This window comes from Astatotilapia calliptera, chromosome 20, assembly GCF_964374335.1.
Source record: "Astatotilapia calliptera chromosome 20, fAstCal68.1, whole genome shotgun sequence".
Lineage (NCBI taxonomy): Eukaryota > Metazoa > Chordata > Actinopteri > Cichliformes > Cichlidae > Astatotilapia > Astatotilapia calliptera.
In genome coordinates this window covers 26658586-26675990 of record NC_137441.1, presented here as the reverse complement: position 1 = coordinate 26675990, position 17405 = coordinate 26658586, and the positions used below count along the sequence as shown (strand labels likewise).

At 40.3% G+C, this 17405-nt stretch overlaps 2 protein-coding genes across 3 annotated transcripts; one reads left to right on the top strand and one right to left on the bottom strand.

The window, feature by feature from the left end:
- Window positions 1-556: 556 nt before the first annotated feature.
- Window positions 557-3527, bottom strand: rassf11 (Ras association domain family member 11). Its single transcript, XM_080294733.1, has 3 exons — window positions 3489-3527; window positions 2108-2227; window positions 557-2017 (listed from the first exon to the last, which is right to left on the bottom strand). Exons 2-3 carry the CDS (start codon window positions 2208-2210, stop codon window positions 699-701), a joined length of 1422 nt encoding a protein of 473 aa, XP_080150859.1. The 5' UTR covers window positions 2211-2227; window positions 3489-3527; the 3' UTR covers window positions 557-698.
- A 3516-nt stretch (window positions 3528-7043) lies between these two features.
- On the top strand, window positions 7044-16459 carry ampd1 (adenosine monophosphate deaminase 1 (isoform M)). Of its 2 annotated transcripts, none has more exons than XM_026153206.2 (15): window positions 7044-7184; window positions 10024-10189; window positions 10378-10522; window positions 11456-11621; window positions 11712-11931; window positions 12099-12228; window positions 12554-12748; window positions 13562-13693; window positions 13839-14002; window positions 14211-14337; window positions 14479-14642; window positions 14823-14943; window positions 15364-15537; window positions 15770-15880; window positions 16066-16459. In XM_026153206.2, exons 1-15 carry the CDS (start codon window positions 7163-7165, stop codon window positions 16219-16221), a joined length of 2193 nt encoding a protein of 730 aa, XP_026008991.2. In that variant the 5' UTR covers window positions 7044-7162; the 3' UTR covers window positions 16222-16459. The 2 variants fall into 2 exon arrangements, with proteins under 2 accessions (XP_026008991.2, XP_080151350.1); XM_080295224.1 differs by lacking the exon at window positions 7044-7184 and adding an exon at window positions 9244-9376.
- The last annotated feature ends 946 nt before the right edge of the window (window positions 16460-17405 follow it).

The window sequence follows — 17405 nt, the reverse complement described above, 5'->3', positions numbered from 1 at the left end:
TTAAATGTGAGGGGGGAAAATGGTCAAGATGTCACACCAACACAGTTACAAATGAGAGAGAAATAAGACATCGATGTATTTGTGGTGCTACGTTCCCTGTAGCGAGTGGAAAATAAATTGATCACTGCAATTTTCCATATCTGCCAGTAAGAATGACCAAAGATCCACAAAGCCATGTTTTTCACTAAATTTAAATCTGTAAATGTTGTGTCTGTATAGATTTTAAGATGCTGGTAGGACAATCCAACTACAATATTATGACTGTCTTGAGGGCAAGAAGCATTCTGGTGTTAAACAGCAGTTGCAACAAAAGCAGCATTGTCAATCAGTGTGGGTACACTGACAGCTGATGGTGAGGATAAATTCATAGAGAAAGCTTTCAGTCTAGTCCTACATGTCAAATCAGTCTTCAGTTTGGCTTGCTTGAATATTATGACATCAGTATAATTATTCATTGGTGCACCAGAGCAGGTTTAAGTATGAAAAACACTTCAGATGTGCTAAAATACAGAGGAAGTCAAATGTGAAATAAAACTAAACTGGTCTCTTCCACTGAAGGTAAATAAGCTGAGGAACAATTAAAGTTCAATACTTGCTGAAGGGCTTTATCCCAGCCCAGAACATGCAGTAAGCACTGGTAATAAATTTGGAATGGAAAGTGTGAAGGATCATTGTCTTTTAACGCCAGGACATTGATTCTAAGCCTTGGTGCTGCTCAAATATATAGTGAGCTCAGAACGGTGAATCACCTTCTGAGTCTGCGATTGAGATCTATGGGCTTCTGACCAGCGTGTCCACCACTCCCTTAGCTCAGTGGGTCCAGTGGGCCGTCGCTCCTTTATTTGGTTTGGATGAACTAGAGCTGGATGGCTGGTGTCTTCTCTGGGCAAGAACTTCCTGTTGACATTTACACTCCCATCTGCACTGGATTGCTCCAGATTGTCATCCTGGGCCGAGACGGCGTGAATTTCACTGGCACAATTTGAGTTGAGTTTTGAAGCAGTCTCAGAATCTTCTTGAGCGGCACCTCTGAAAAAATCAAGCCGCTGCATTTTGCACTTGTACTCCTCCAGTTTAGTCTTGCACTCCACGGCCTTCGCTCTCATCTCGAGGAACTGATACTGCAAATCCTTCTCGTAACCTTCCTCTGATTGTAACTCGTTTTCCCAAAACCTGATCTGCTCCATCTCTTCTTCCACTATCATCTCTTGTGCTTCCTGTTCAGTGATTCTGGCCCTTTGACGTTCCTCAAGGTCAAAAATCTGCCTGTCTATATGTGTTATCTGGGCCTGTAGGTCCTGCAAGGACTTGAGCTGACATATTATGGTTTCTCTGAGAGTATTTTTCTCCTCCTCGGTCCTGGCAGCAGTTGAACCACACAGGTTGGATTTTGCCTCATTTGTTTTTTTAGAGTGTTTGCTTTCTTTACCCCTTGTCTGATTTCCTATGCAGCAGGAGGTTTGATGGTCCAGTTCTGACTTCAAAGCTTTTTGACCTTTCCCTTTGCCTCTGCTAATGCTACCAGAGTTATCTTTTTCCACAGTGAGTGAGAAATCCAAAGAGATACGGTTCCTTTTATCCGACTTACTGCTTTCCTTATCATGGGCAGTGCTATAGACCTTTCCTTTCCCCAGACTTTCCAGCCAGTCCCAGGCCTCCTCCATGAGTGTCAGAGACTTTCTTTTTGGCCTTTTCAGGTCTTCTTGCTTCTTCTCACCTTCTTCCCTTAAGCAGGATAACATTGGCAAGCTTTGGCGATGCAGGCTCAGGGAGCCACTACTCCTCCTCATTCTGGAACCTACATCTTTCTTCCTTAATGGCAGACAGGGTTGATATCGTCCTACTTTTGCTTTGCCCATTTCATCCAAAACAGATGCTCCTCTGCGGAATAGACTGAGCTGGACCTCCTTGGACTGCTCACCGTACCTCTCCAGGGTCTCCAGAAGACGTTCCTCGGGTGTCATGCACCGCTCAAAGTCTTTAAATTTCTCCCGTAACGTGTAACGTCCGGGTTGACCTAAAGAACAAGCAAAGAATGAGGATTCGTCAGCATATCAAAATAACCTTTATCACCAAGTAGAAAATGTCCAGCATGCTGTGTACGCACCCAATGCTTGAGCCAGCACTAGGACCACTTCTTGGCATGTCGTTTCCCTTGTTACTCCACATACCACCCGTGGGATACCATCCACAAAAACCTTCACTTCCATTCTGTCCAGTCTTGGATCTGCCCACCCAAAAAAAAGAGAAGAGATTAAAAGCGTGTGGCACACTGACCAGAGTATCCTGTTGTCTGTGTTAGGGGAAGTGGTGGAGACAGCTAAATAACCCTCATTAACATTCACTGTAATCTGTCTGCCCATCATGTGTAAGTCAAGCCTCAGGGCTTTGACAAAATAGCAGAGTTACGCACCACGGTGAATAAAATGGCAAACAGTGTAGATACCTTTCTTTCATGCCTTTTCTTTCAGGATAGCAGAAAGAGCAAAATAAGAAAGATGATGGGGGCGAGGGGTGCGGAATAGCACATGGATCAGTATTAGCACATTCCCACAATGTCAGTTGTTTCAGTGCTATTTAGAATCCCAAACCATAACACAGGGCCACAAACCCCAAAACATGTACGTTACACCTGTATCTATGCACACTTATCTGCCTGATGATCAGGCAGAAAAGCACAGTGGCCCAAACAACTCAATCTCTACTGTCATGGTCTACTCGCTGGCGGTCATTCAGAAATAGCTGATCAACATTTGCTACTAAGGATGGAATCCATCAAAGATAGTTCTGATTTTTCTTTTCCTTTCTATCTTAAAAAAAAAAAAGGACTTCAGATATCCAGGAAGAGGATTCTCATTACAGGAAAAGGCTTCTGCGTGCAGTTAAGGAGTTGAAGGCATTTACACTGGTATGTCAGGCTCTGGTCAGTCACAGATGTCTCTATGGAGAGATGGTGTAGCTCAAATCTGTATTATATCAGAAACTGCCTTGGGAATATGAGTCCCAGAAAGTTAATTCGGGGTAGTAGCAAAACGTGTCTCTTATTGCATGTATGTTAGAGTCTATAACATTTTGAAGTAGGCTGCATGCAGTGAGTTACACTGATTAAGAATAAACCCAGTGCACAGGGGTGGGCTACTAAAGTTTCAGCTTAAGTGATTCATTTATTGGTAGTAGAAGGTCATGGGGTAGAAGTCAGTTTAGTAGAGTCAGCTGACATGGACTTTATAAAGTCTTGCTAGGATTTGGAGGGCTTAGGAGGTCATGTAATAGGAAACATCTTAAAAATAATAAGAATTATTATTATATAGACTAAATGTGGTGTCAAAACAACCAACTGATCCATCTAAGAAAGTCTTTCGAGACCCTTTCTAACTAAGATCGTCTGCATAACTGGAATATTCTGGTAATTAAATAAGTAAATAAATAATAACAGAAAAGGGGCACTTGCTACAGAAAATCCATGGCAAAATCTTGTAGAGACTTACCTCTTTGTCCTGTCTGCAGCACAGATGCTCGCACACGTTTGTTCTGGGGAAGTGAATGTTCTGGTGGGGAGGAATAGTACAGCAATTAAGACCAATTAAAATTCCTGAACACATCACTGGGGGAAACTTTCTGATCCCACCCTTCTTGCATCTTTCCACTAAAAAAGGAAAACACAGAAAAACCAGATCTATATTACTAAATGTTTAGCGATATAAACCTTGACACGTTGCCCCGGGCAACATGCTCGTAGTAACATTAAAATGAAATGAAACACATATTTCTAGACTTCGCGTTTCGACTATATGCTGTGTTGTATTGTGCATGCACTCAGTATTGGCATTTGCTTTTATTATTTATTATTTAAAATTGATCTTGTGTATTCGTAATTACAGACTAGATGAAAGTCCCACCATGTTTTAGGACAAATCCAAACATGAATCCAGATGTGTGTTTTCACCAGCGGTAGATGTTAGCTCTGGGTGTTCCTCTTTATCTTTCAAGCAGGAAGTGTGATTACAATCCAAACACAACATACTGCAGCCCTCCACCAGCAAATGTGAGCAAAGAGCAGACTCTTTCTTGTGCACCAGAACTTTTTTTTTTTAAGAAGAACAAGTTTAATCTTGTTCTTGGTACATTTAGACTCAGTGGCCTTTATTTATGCAGAAGTCTCCCTGCAGCTTTCAGAGGAGCAGATGAACATCCTGTAGAGGCTGGGAAGACTTTATTCATTTAGAGGAACTATAGGTAGAACTGTGTTAACATTGCACTTAGGAATGTTCAATCCCAAACATCATGTAACACCAATTTGGACTATTTATCCATAGGAATCACTCGGTTGTTTGTGTGCTACATTTACAGTTTACACTCGTGCTTTGGTGTTTCTTAAAATCTCCTACAATATATCCCCAAAACTAAGGGGAAATGTGGAAATCACAGGAAACTGCTGCATGGCCAGATCCAAAGAACGCCTGTAGAGCGGGAGCCGGACACTGTGACACCTGTTGTTATTTGGTAGTGTCTGGCAGTTTGGATGATGATGATAGGAGTAATATGAGATGGACAAACTTGGACACTCTGCTCCCTCCTGCCTGTCTAAATCACATTTAGGCTACAGCCGCCAATAACCTCTCAGGTTCATATTGAAGAGTGTAGATCTCTCTGGAAAGACGAAATTCTTGAATCAGTCATTTTAGCTGTTTATCCTTGAAGTTCACTCTCACGTGGCAGATCGATACACTCTGTTCCTTGTGGCATTTGAGCAGGAAGCACTGATTTTTCCTACTGAGGCATGTAGCTGTAACACTTTAGTTAGCATTTTTGTGCAAATTGGGCACACCAGCTAAAGTTTGAGAGGATTAAACAGATCTCTTCTGTTTAAGTTAATAGTAGAAGAAACCTGTCGTTACAATTACAAGGAAATGTAAAACAAGATTGTGAAGTTTAAATACTTGAAAGGTATTTTTGTGAAATTTGTGCCCTATTTTAAATGATTTTTAAAAAATCCTTAATTCACCTTTAATAATTTAAACATTCCCATTCTGGCATTTTAATTCCCAAAGTCTGAACTGACTGACTGCCCACGTCTAACTTGATCTCTTTAACTAGTAAGAGGAACCTTGACATTTAGAATCACATTCCCTAAAAATAGATGGCTTGTTGGTTTGTGTCTTCCAGTGCACAGACATCGGGAAATGGGAGCGTGTGCAACACAAATCAACTTCATATATTTTCATAATATATCCTGCTATTCTGCAGTATTTAGCCCTCCAGATAGATTCATTTTTATTTTGTCTGATTCTGTCAAAAGCTTTAGAGTTAAATGGAATTAAATTTTTGATAAAGCAGTAAAACTACATTAGAAAACTTCAACAGCAATGACAACTGAAAGAATTTATCCCAAGGAAGCACCGGAATATTTTCATTTCATGAATTACAATGAGACCCCAGGCTTTTCTCCCAGTTAAACTTTTTTTGTTATTTTATTTTGACTTTTTTAATCCACAGTAAGCTGCATAAGATAAGATAAGATAAGATAACCTTTATTAGTCCCACACGTGGGAAATTTGTTTTGTAAACCCAGTGCCTCCTAGCAAATCTTAACCGTTACCTGCTGTGCCTGTTTTTCATGTGTTTCCTGCTCAAAGCACGTTCTTTTGAAAGCCAAAAGCAACTGGAAGCTGCACACCCAAATCTGTATGAGTTTTAGCTCAGAAAATAGGCTTGGTTGTATATGATTACTTAAACGCATATTATTGTGCACAGGTTAAAACATGTATATGCAGTCCTGTGAAAAATAAGTACACCCGTAAGGTATGCCTAAAAGGTGATACCATGCAATACTCTGTCCAAGTACAGGCTTCAAGCTGATCAAAATGCTGGGGCAGGACCTTAAGATAGCGATGCGTTACCTCACGTTATTGCTGCTAAAGGTGGTAATCATTCAGTGAGGTTAGCTTGTTCTTTTTCACGTGACTCTAAGGTGATTTTGCTGAGAAATATTTGAATAGTTGAATTGGATGTGAAGTGTTGTGTTTCTTTAAGCAATGTCACATTTTCTCATTTAAAAAGCATTTCAGTAATACTGGTCCAGCCCTTATAGCTTTAAAAGCTTTAAAATGTTGCTTGTGTAAAGTACTTTTGAAATCAAATGAGGAAGAATTTGTGGGTAAGACCAAATGCTAGGTTGTATTAGGGTTTCAGCATCTCTGAATGGAGGGGGGGGGGGGGGGGGGGGACTTCAGATAGCTATGTCCCTCAGAGTCTGCCAGCCGGTGAGCAGAATGAACACCTGTCCAGCAGTGACTGGGGATCGAAGATTATGGGAAGGGATTTAGAAGTGATGGAAATCAGAGAAGTACTGAGGGGCAGGAGTGTGAAGGGACTTGTAAGTGAGAAGAATGACTGAATTTAAGGCAGGACTTTGGGAGCTATGTAAAGTGCCGAGAGTAGGAGTGATCTCTTGCCAGGATATAGCGAGTTTTGAGCACTTCACAGCCTGTCCTTGACTTTACTTGTGGCTTATTATTTCAATAAGACGCTATTACAGAAGTCCACACAGAATCTGACAAATGCATGGGATCCTTCAGCAACAGGATAGAGATGTAAAATCCAGAGACAAGAGCTGACTGTCATCTGCACAGCCATGATGTTGTGCTAGGAAGCACCTTGTTGTGAAGTTGAATGTTATTGTCTCTACCACCTAATGATGGAACACTAACAGTGCAGACAGGGCAATGTGGGTGTGAGCTTCCTTCTAATTTCCTTCTTCTACTTCCTCGCTAATTATAATTTATGCAAAGAAGTGGTTTATAAGTCAGCCCATCTTATGTACCACCTACCATGTTCACAGCAACTCATGCAGCTATCATGGTGTTTCATAAGATGAGTCCCCATGTATGCAAATACCTGTCAGTTTGTCAAAACACTATGCCAGCCGGGGGGGGGGTCCTGTATGCACACAGATGACTTAAAATAGATCTAGACACATATGAGTTCCACATTACATCAAGGCATGTTTCATGTGGCCACAGCGGGTTCTGGTTACAGTTGAGCAGAGGGTGCTTAATATTGCCCAGAGCAAGCACGGGGCTCCACACTTCCCAACTACAGTGGTCCAGTGCCTGACCACCCGCTACCAGTCCTCAGGATAGTTTAACTGAAGACCATCACCATGCCGAAAGTTTTGGTTCCAGGTCAGTTTGGGCAAAATGAAACAGGGACTTCATATATACTACACTAACAGAGGGGAGGTTTGGAGATTTTTTTAAAGAAATGAACAAAGTCTTCACCAGTGGTGCTATCATTTCATGGAATTTCTTAACCAGTAGAAGACAGAAGGGTGACAAAGATGTCCCCCTACTGCCCGACTGAGATGAAGTGATGTGCTGATTTTATATTACACTGGTCACACTTTTCTGTGCAGCATGTAGTATAAACAACTGTTTAGGCAATAAATCCACATTTGTTTAGCAGTGCCATTCCAGGGGTATCTTCCTTATGGGTGGCAGTGACAGCTTTAATGGCAGCTTCACTGGGGTTAAAAATGCACATACGTCCAGCGTGAGATAGTGATCTGTGTCTGCATAACACTAGCTAACTAGTGTTAATATGCACAATTCATTTAATACAATTCTATATCTATAAGATCTATTTTAAGCATGCGGTATATAGTCGTTGGTATTGTACTACAGGGGTGTGTATCAGCTTTTGGTAATGCACCTGTGGTTTACTATCAACAGTGAAAATAGCAGGAAAGGAAATACGATGAATGCTATTTGTCATCATGTTCACAGAGATTGTGTTTGCCATCCAGATAATTTTTCTAGGTTTGTACTTTCATTGTGATCCTTCTTGTAGTACATGCCCACCACAGAAAATCTCTGTCATTAATACTATTTTGAATGCTGCAGTAATAGTTGCTAATTTTAGGCCTGCCTTCACCAGGCACAGGGCAACCGGCCAGTTACATTATGCAAGAGTCTTTCAAAAGGTGAAAAGATGAAGTGCTGAAGCCTGACCACCTGCAGACAGGTTTGACTTCACAGCTAATAGAATTAAGTTGTATTAATTAGTACAACTTTTCAATTAAAAATACTTGTTGCAAATTATTTTGCAACAATTAATGCGGTAAAATATGACTGATTTTAAGACCTATTGATCAGCCACAGACAAAGTTGAGTGACAAATAATGTGGAAATGATTGAACCAATAATTCAGTTTACTAAAGGTGATATTTAGCTATGGCGATAGGAGTATTATGCAGTTTTCCGGGAGACCTCACCTGCTCCACGAGCCACTATGGATGATTTTTTTTCATCAATTGTTTAACACACTTATTTCATTGTTATTGTTGTTCTGAGATATAACCAGGCATGTTTTGTTTCCCCTTTAACCTGGACTGTCCCACCCCGACTGGGATTTTTTTGCTTTTTCACCAGAGGGAGGAAGTAAGTATCTAGATGGGAAATGAATTAGGGAATTTGAAATACAGATTCAAGTATTTCAAAATGCATGGTTTACTGCCTAGTTGTGAGGCAGTCACATCACCAAACCTGCATTTTTTTATTTGAAAGCAACCTTTTCTGATGTTTTTTGTTTTTTTTTGCGAATGAACACAAAAAAGGAAATGATGGGATAAAGTGCAAATTGACAGCATTTATTAATAAACTGTTCACATTCAATATCAGTTCTCCACAAACAGCTTGATCCATGAGGACTCAACTGAAAGTGAACATCTGCATTAATAAATGACTTTTTGCCACCACGAAAAGCTTAACATACAGCGATGCACATATCAAGAACTTTAGGCAACAATCAAACCGTTTGGTACAGACAGCATATCCCAGGGCCACACAGTTAGTGCATCCTTATATGCATGACCATACTGCACATTTTAGTTGAAACATGTTGCTCCACTGGGAGCAGAGACACAATGAAACAATCTCTGTGTGTATTTTGAAGATGTGGTCAGCAGTTTTTTGTCCAGCTCCTGCATTTCATTCAGTTGCAACACTTAATCAATTTTAACAGCCATGTGTCCAATCCATACACATCCTCACACTGTGCCTTACATTAATGTCACTTACCCATTTATCACAAGTAGTCCAACATTTAATTTCATTATTCATGTGTGCAAGGTTTGCTACTGCATGCATTTTCTAATCTATGTTGTTTTATTTATATAAATATATATATATATATAGGCTTTTATATTACACAACTTGATATCAACGTACTGTGGATAACGATAAAGTGTTTGGGGTTTATTCATGTATAACCTTCTGCATAATATTATCTAACCAATGCTTTTCCTAACACTTTCTTTTCTGGGTTTTATTCCCCATGATGCATCTCTCTCTCTTGCTGGGTATATCAGGTCAACAGAGTAAGTATGGAGAATGGCGAATGGAAGCCAAAGTCACTTCAGTATCAAACTCTATGCTAGAGATGTCACCTTAGAGGAGAATGTGTTGGCTCTTGCAAGTGCATGTAAAAAAGTAGAGTTGGTCTAGAGAGTATTTTTGTACACAGTGGGTTGTTAAATAGAGCTACAAAGGCTTTGCATTGTCACTGTCTCATTTTTGTGTGTGTTTGCATTAATCTTTGCGTGTGCGTATATATTTTTTAGCATATTTTCATCAAAAACAAGAATAAAAAGCCACTTACACTGTGGCGGATTAGGTGCAATTACGCAATTATAAAGAGAAGTGGACCTGGAGTGCTTCATCAGTGTAGTCCCTCAATATGCATGATTGTTGCAGGCTATACTGGAGGTCAGAGTTTCCCAGTTGTAGTGACTGTTGCCATGTATGCTTGTGCTGGAGCCTGTACACATCATTGAGGAATATGCTGTGAATGCAATGCAATGCAGTACATCATGTCCAAGATTTTCCTCCTTAAAATTTTTTCATTTTGTAATGTAGATCATAGTAGGCAATCCTGAATGTGGCCCGCCTAGTTTAGTTCGATGTTGCATGGTGTTATATGAACGGAATGCGTTTCTGTTACTTGAACTTTCTGTGCGCATCACAGAGACCGATGACAAGATGAGGGCCTTCGCAGAGCAGGTCTTTGCTTCTGAGACCAAAGACGAAACGATCCGCGATGAAATCTCCATGTTTGATGTGGCTGAGGACTGTCCCATCATCCATCATGAGATGGCCCACCATCTGCACACTGATGATGATGAGCAGAAACGGTGAGATGGAAGATTTTGAATAGTGATGCTACAAAATCATGATTTGCTTCCTGAAAGAACCACAACGACAAAAAATCATTACACAACTTTATTATTTAATGGGGGAAATTTGCTTAGTAGTAACAACAAATATTTGATCAATTTTGACAGAAAAATTAAGTCAGACTTCACTATCTCATCTTCCACAGCAAGAAGCGCTCCCGTACCATGGCCGTGCCCACGGGTGCTTCCCAGGCAGCTGCTACTGTAGTGTCAGTGGAAGTGGACACGCCCACCTATCTGGAAGTGCCTGACTTCCAGAGAGTGGCTGTCATTGGAGACTATGCTGCTGGGGTACTGTTTATTTTCGCATAATTAAAAAACATTAAACTTCTTATGTTACACTTTGAGGTCAACCATAAATAACACCTTCGTCCAGTGGTGTAACTTCACAGTGTATTAGCACGTTGTGATGTCACTCGGAGGGGTGGTTCTGGGTGCGACAAGGTAAAAGTCTTTAAAGCTTATAAAAGTTATAGCATGAACTGAATTTTAAAAGAAAGTAGTTTATTAAGCACTATTCACAAATGCTTGGTAAGACTGACATGCATTTCAATCAGACTGGCTTTTCAATTGCAGCGACTCCTGAATTGGGTTTGAATTGGTATTGATAGCTTTAAAATTGAAACTACCTGTAGCACATTCAAACTGGGTCAAGCAGACATGAATGTGACAAGTGGTGAGTATAAATTTCACTGACTATATTTTGTTAGTGCGTGAGTGTCCTCACAGGCTACCTCCCACTATGAAAGGCCATGAGTGGAGCTCATGTGAGAGTATGCTAAAGTTTCAGGTTTCACCACCGTTGGTTTGACATTTACAGTAGAGCGAGAGAAAACTTTGGAGGAAGTGACTTTGCTTTAACTTTGGGCCTCACATTTGTTAAGATAAAGGTTTGTTCACTGCATATGTAACATGTTGTGTTAACATTACACAGAGCAAATGACTGATTGTGTAATATATACTCTTTTTAAAAAAAAATTGCCATTGAGATGAGATTGGAGCAAATAAAAAGTTCTAGTACTTAAATTTGTTTTAACAGTATAGTATCCATCTGCTTCATCCATCCATCCAGTTTATCCAGTTTAGGGTCGCAGGGGTGCTGGAGCTCATCCCAGCTGTTATAGGCCAACCTGGACAGGAAGCCAGTCTGACACAGGGCTAATGTGTTTCATTAATTCCACATTGTTTAACAGTTTACTGTTATCTCTCGTATGTGCTATTCAGGTGACCATGGATGACTTTGAGCTGGCATGCAGGGGTCTGTACCGTGCTTTAACCATCAGGGAGAAGTACATGCGACTGGCCTTCCAGCGCTTCCCAAGAACAGCCTCCCAGTACCTGCGTCAGACTGAAGGAGAATCTTTCAGACCGGAAGAACAATTGGAGCCAGGTGATAATAAAAGGAGATCAGGGTTAGCATGATTTGAAATGATCTTATGTAGAAGATGTGTACTTAATTATATGTCGCATCTATCCTCAGTCTTCACAAGTCCTCCAAAGGAAGGGGAAGACCCCTTTGATGTCAAGAACCTGCCAAAGAATCTGGGCTATGTTGCTCGTATGAAGGATGGTGTGATTTATGTGTACAATGACGCTGCAGCTGCTGACAAACATCAGCCAAAGGACATGCCCTACCCAGACCTCAATACCTTTATCGATGACATGAACTTCCTCATCGCTCTTATTGCACAGGGCCCAACGTGAGTCCTTTAAAAGTGCTCATTACTCTGTTTTTAGATTTTAGAACTGAAATTCATCTGATTTCAAAAAGTGCCAACACAATTTCTCCTCATTTTTGTAATTTAGCTGTAATTCTTCCTAGGTGAAAGTGCTATCAAAGCACAATTATTTCCACTTTATTTTGCAGAAAGACTTACACTCACCGCCGTCTTAAGTTTCTCATGTCCAAGTTTAATGTGCATGAGATGCTGAATGAGATGGAGGAGATGAAAGAGGTGAAGAAGAACCCTCACAGGGACTTCTACAATTGCAGAAAGGTAGTTGCTTTAAACCTTCTGTCAATTTAATGTGAAGTGACATAAAATAAAATACCAGTGTGATTAGCACAGTTGCAGGATTTTTCAGAAATCTGTGACTATCAACAGCTTTGTGCTGATTTTAACTGGAATGTGTAGTAGAGTTTAAGTAATGTCCTATTTATTTGTTGTGCATGATCATTTCACACATTTTCTATCATCTTCCTTACTTCCAGCTGCAGTGCAGCTCGTGGTGTCTTTAGCTCCCTCTTGTGACCGATCACATGTATTACATTGCACAAACAAAAACCTCACTGATCACCCTGCCATCTCTATTCCTTTCAAGGTGGACACTCACATCCATGCTGCTGCCTGCATGAACCAGAAGCACCTGCTGCGCTTTATCAAAAAGTCTTACCGTGTGGATGCTGAACGTGTAGTGCACAACCTCAAAGGGAAGGAGGTCACCATGAAGGAGCTCTTTCAGTCCCTCAACCTGCATCCATACGACCTCACTGTGGACTCACTGGATGTGCACGCTGTGGGTTTTTTTTTTTTTTTTTTAGTAATCTAACAACTAATAACAGACTTTTATTATAGTAAAGTAACAAGGCACACATACTGACAGGATACATTTCCATGAAAGCCATTAAGTGTTCAAGATAAGAATAAAAATATGTAATAGTCAGATAATAACAAAAAAAACCCCAAACATTATAATTGAAAGATAAACCATCAGTTTTATATTATCTTTAAAGGATTGTACACATAGAACATAAAGATTATAGTGCTACCAAATTTACCATTTACCAGGACTTGTACCATGATGACCAATGTGCAGGAAAAACTGCTGCTGGGTGAGCAACGTGTGGCCTCACCTCTGTAGGCCACACGTTGCTAAAACCTGAAAACTGGATCAGATTCAGTAAAAGGATTAGATGTTACAATCCCTTACAATGCATTGGTTTAAATGGAGAGACTCTTGGAGGATGGCTGTTATGAGGAAAAGCAGCCCAGAAAAGTTACCAGCGGCACACGTCGTTGTGTACCTCAACCTTCGTTCTTTTACCCAAGATAATCTGCCATTTTTCCTTGGTTAGGTTTAGGGATTAGAGATCTGATCTAAGTGATCATATTAAAATATGGGGCACATTGTCAGTAGTGGACCTTGGATTCATCAAGTGTTTCGGCTATAGGATAAACTTCTTTTCTAATTCTTGAGGAAATGTTTAAATATCAAAAAGTTTGTATTCTATAAAAGCAAACACTTTTATTAAAACCAAATGTGTCGTGTTGCCTGTTCAGTTTTATAACTTCTTTGGTCTAAATTATCATCTTGTATCTTTCTCTGAAGGGTAGACAAACCTTCCAGCGTTTCGATAAGTTCAACGCCAAGTACAACCCAGTAGGAGCCAGTGAGCTGCGTGACCTGTACCTGAAGACAGAGAATCACATCAATGGAGAGTACTTTGCCACTATCATCAAGGTTAGTTTCAAACGACTTCTCTGTAAAACTGTATAACTGTCACTGTGGCAGCTGAAGATCAAGGTTGTTATAACTACTTTATTAATATTCAGTTTTATACACTGAACTGGTGATTTGAGCTTGATTTGATCTTTGGGAAAACCAGGAAGTAGCCAGTGATCTCGAGGAAGCCAGGTACCAGTATGCTGAGCCCCGTCTGTCCATTTATGGCTGCAACGCCAACGAGTGGAACAAGCTCTCGAACTGGTTCGTCAGGCACAGGGTTTACTCCCCAAACCTCAAATGGATGATTCAAATACCTAGGATCTAGTAAGTTTTCAGTCTTCTCTTTGTTCTGTATAAACACACCAAACTGTCAGAGAGATGGAAAACTCTTACATTTATACATTTCATGCTTTTTCTTTTTGTTTGCCTGCATTAAAGAATATGCATTCAAATACTAAAGCTACCTCTACTGCTACCAAGAATGGATGAAATTTTCATTTAAATAATGCCATTTGTCCATGTTCTATCTCAGCGACATCTTCAGAGGCAGAAACTTTGTGCCACACTTTGGCAAAATGTTGGAGAACATTTTCCTGCCTGTGTTCAAGGCCACCATTGATCCACAGTCCAGTCCTGAGCTAAGCATCTTCCTCAAGCATGTGAGTCACTGTTCAGACACAAAAATACATGCTGAACCTTGATTTCCAATCCACACATAAAGATATAGCTGTAGAAAAGATTCAATCCGAATACTACGGTATAATCCCGGGATAATCCATTGTTTTCTACTCAATGTGTAGGTGACAGGCTTTGACAGTGTGGATGATGAGTCCAAACACAGTGGCCACATGTTCTCCACTAAAAGCCCCAAACCAGAGGAGTGGGACATCGCCAAAAACCCCTCCTACACCTACTACATCTACTACATGTATGCCAATATCGCTGCCCTCAACCAGCTGCGCAAGTGAGTAATGCTATTTCCATACATGCTTTTTCTTTTTTCATCCTATTGGATTGAAGCACTCGGATTTCTTTGTCAGAGATCATTATTTTCTCTAAACATTTACAGTGAGTATATATTTAACTCTTGTCTGAGTATGTCTGCTACTTTCTGTTGTATCATTCCTGTTCTTCTGCTCTCCAGACAGAGGGGCATGAACACATTCATGTTCAGGCCTCACTGCGGTGAGGCTGGTGCCATAACCCACTTGCTGGCTGCATTCATGACTGCTGACAATATCTCTCATGGCCTTAACCTCAAGAAGGTCAGTCCTCTGAATGCAGCATTTCATTTGCCTTAAAATGCACTTTAATTCATATGCATGATCAGGCAATTGCCAGACCAAGCAACCATAACAATAGTCTTAAAACACAATATAAGTCGAATCAAAGTAGAAAATGTTTTTTTTTATGTGTTTGCCTATACACCACATTTTATATAATATCTGTCTGACAAGTTAACAGTGATAGATTAAGTCAGCCTAACTCTTTAGTTGAATGTGGCCAATGATACAACTGACATGTAATTCTAGTATTGAAGTGTAAAGTTCAATTTCAGATTTGGCATGATTCTTGTGAGCAAGTTAAAACATTGATTATTGCCTATTTATATTTTGTGTTGTTATATTTGTTAAAAATATGAAGCTTGTAAAGTCACTGTTTTCCCCTCAACCCTTCACAAACAGAGCCCCGTGCTGCAGTACCTGTATGTCTTGACCCAGATCCCGATCGCCATGTCCCCACTGAGCAACAATAGCTTGTTCCTTGAGTATGCCAAGAACCCGCTGCTTGAGTTCCATAAGAAAGGCTTGGTGGTGTCTCTGTCCACCGATGACCCCATGCAGTTCCACTACACCAAGGTCTGAGCCTTTGGTGACAACATAGACAAATACACGCAGCCTGTTGTGCTGTTTATTGTTTAATATGTAGATGGACAGAGATGGTCAGCATTGATGATAAACACATTCTGTAAATCAGATAAATTGGTGTTGTGTGCAATTTTTTTTAATGCAATCCATTTCATATGATCTCAAGTTGAAGCAGGAGCATTCAGTAATATCAGTCTTGTTTTGTTTTTTTTAATGTCCACAGGAACCTCTAATGGAAGAATATGCCATTGCAGCTCAGGTGTTCAAGCTCAGCACCTGTGACATGTGTGAGATTGCCAGGAACAGCGTGCTTCAGAGCGCCCTCTCTGATGAGGTCAAACAGACACACACCTACAAGTCTGTACTTGAGTCAAAGAGAATAACAAGAGCCAAGAGAACATTACAAAATACATATATTCTTAGTGACACTATAGTGAGAACTACCAAAGGTGGTTTGAAGAACTTTGACTGTAATTGCCAGTTAAAACATTTCTTTGTGGGGTTCTTTTTGCGCTGCAGGAGAAGCGCCACTTCCTGGGTAAGGATTACCTCAAAGAGGGTCCAGAGGGCAACGACATCCGCAAAACCAACGTGCCTCAGATCCGTATGGCGTACCGCTATGAGACCTTGTGCTACGAGCTCAACCTCATCAAGGAGGGCTTGAAGTCTGAGTAAACCGACCGGACCCACCCTTACTTAGACACTACTCTCTTTTGTGATATGGAAAAGTTTCTACGTTTGTTAATCGCAGTGGAATCTCAAAGAAGCTGACCATTTAAAATACAGATGTTCTCTCTATTAAAGGAAGAAATGCTTTTACAATCTGCACATCTGTGACTTGCACATTACAGTATGTTTTTTTCAGTTGGAGAAACGTGTATAAGAATGGAAGGAAATAAACGGTGCAATTGCATTTCTGTGGTCGTTGCCAAATTGTTTACCCGACAGGAAGATCTTGTCCTACTGTGTTGCCTTAAGACATTTCTTGAAAGCTGTTTACCTTATTTATTTAACGTTTAGCAGCAAAATTACCTTAGGCTATAAGTCAAAACACGATATGAAAGTCAGCATTTGTTCTAACCTAAATGAACCGAGTTCACATCATGTTGCCAAGATCAAGTTTGAGACAAGGTATAAAGTCTAAAGTTCACAATTACGTTAGAGAGGCTAAAGCTCTGCATCACAAACGTCATAAATTAAACACCTAGTTATGTTTATTAAGTTGTGCGATCGCAAAGATGGAGCTCCTAACCCAGTGTCTAGATTTCCCAGGACACTCAAAGACAGCAGTATTTGTTCAGTGTTGACAGCTGCAGGAGTTGAGGTGATGACGTCGTCTCTCTTGGAGGCTTCAGGCAAACTTTCTCACAGTCAGCGCGTCAAGCTCGACAGAAACAGTATGAGGGAAGCTGGAAGTCAAATAAAAGCACGGTAAACTATTTTTATTGTAAACAAGACAGAAATGTTGCATTACAACCCCCCAACACAGTTATTTGTTAACCACTTCCAGCAGTGCTGTCATAAATAATGGTGTGGTGGATAATGCATGTAAATGTTGCTTGTTCCTTTATTATTTGAAATCATTTCAGATACTTTTGTTGCTCCCAAAACTCAGTGGCATGTGTTATGATGTCGATATCCCGGTGGTCTTGTTGGACAACTGACGCCAGCAAACGTACAATTGCAGTGGACTAAAATACATTTACTTTTACAATATTTACGTTTTATAAAGGACACATAAAAAATAAAAAACGGACAACATAAAAAACTGAACATAACAAAAAAAACAAAACAATTTTCACCCAGAAAGTTCAATGAACACCTTATAAATTGGGGGAAACGACACTCGGTGAATTGTT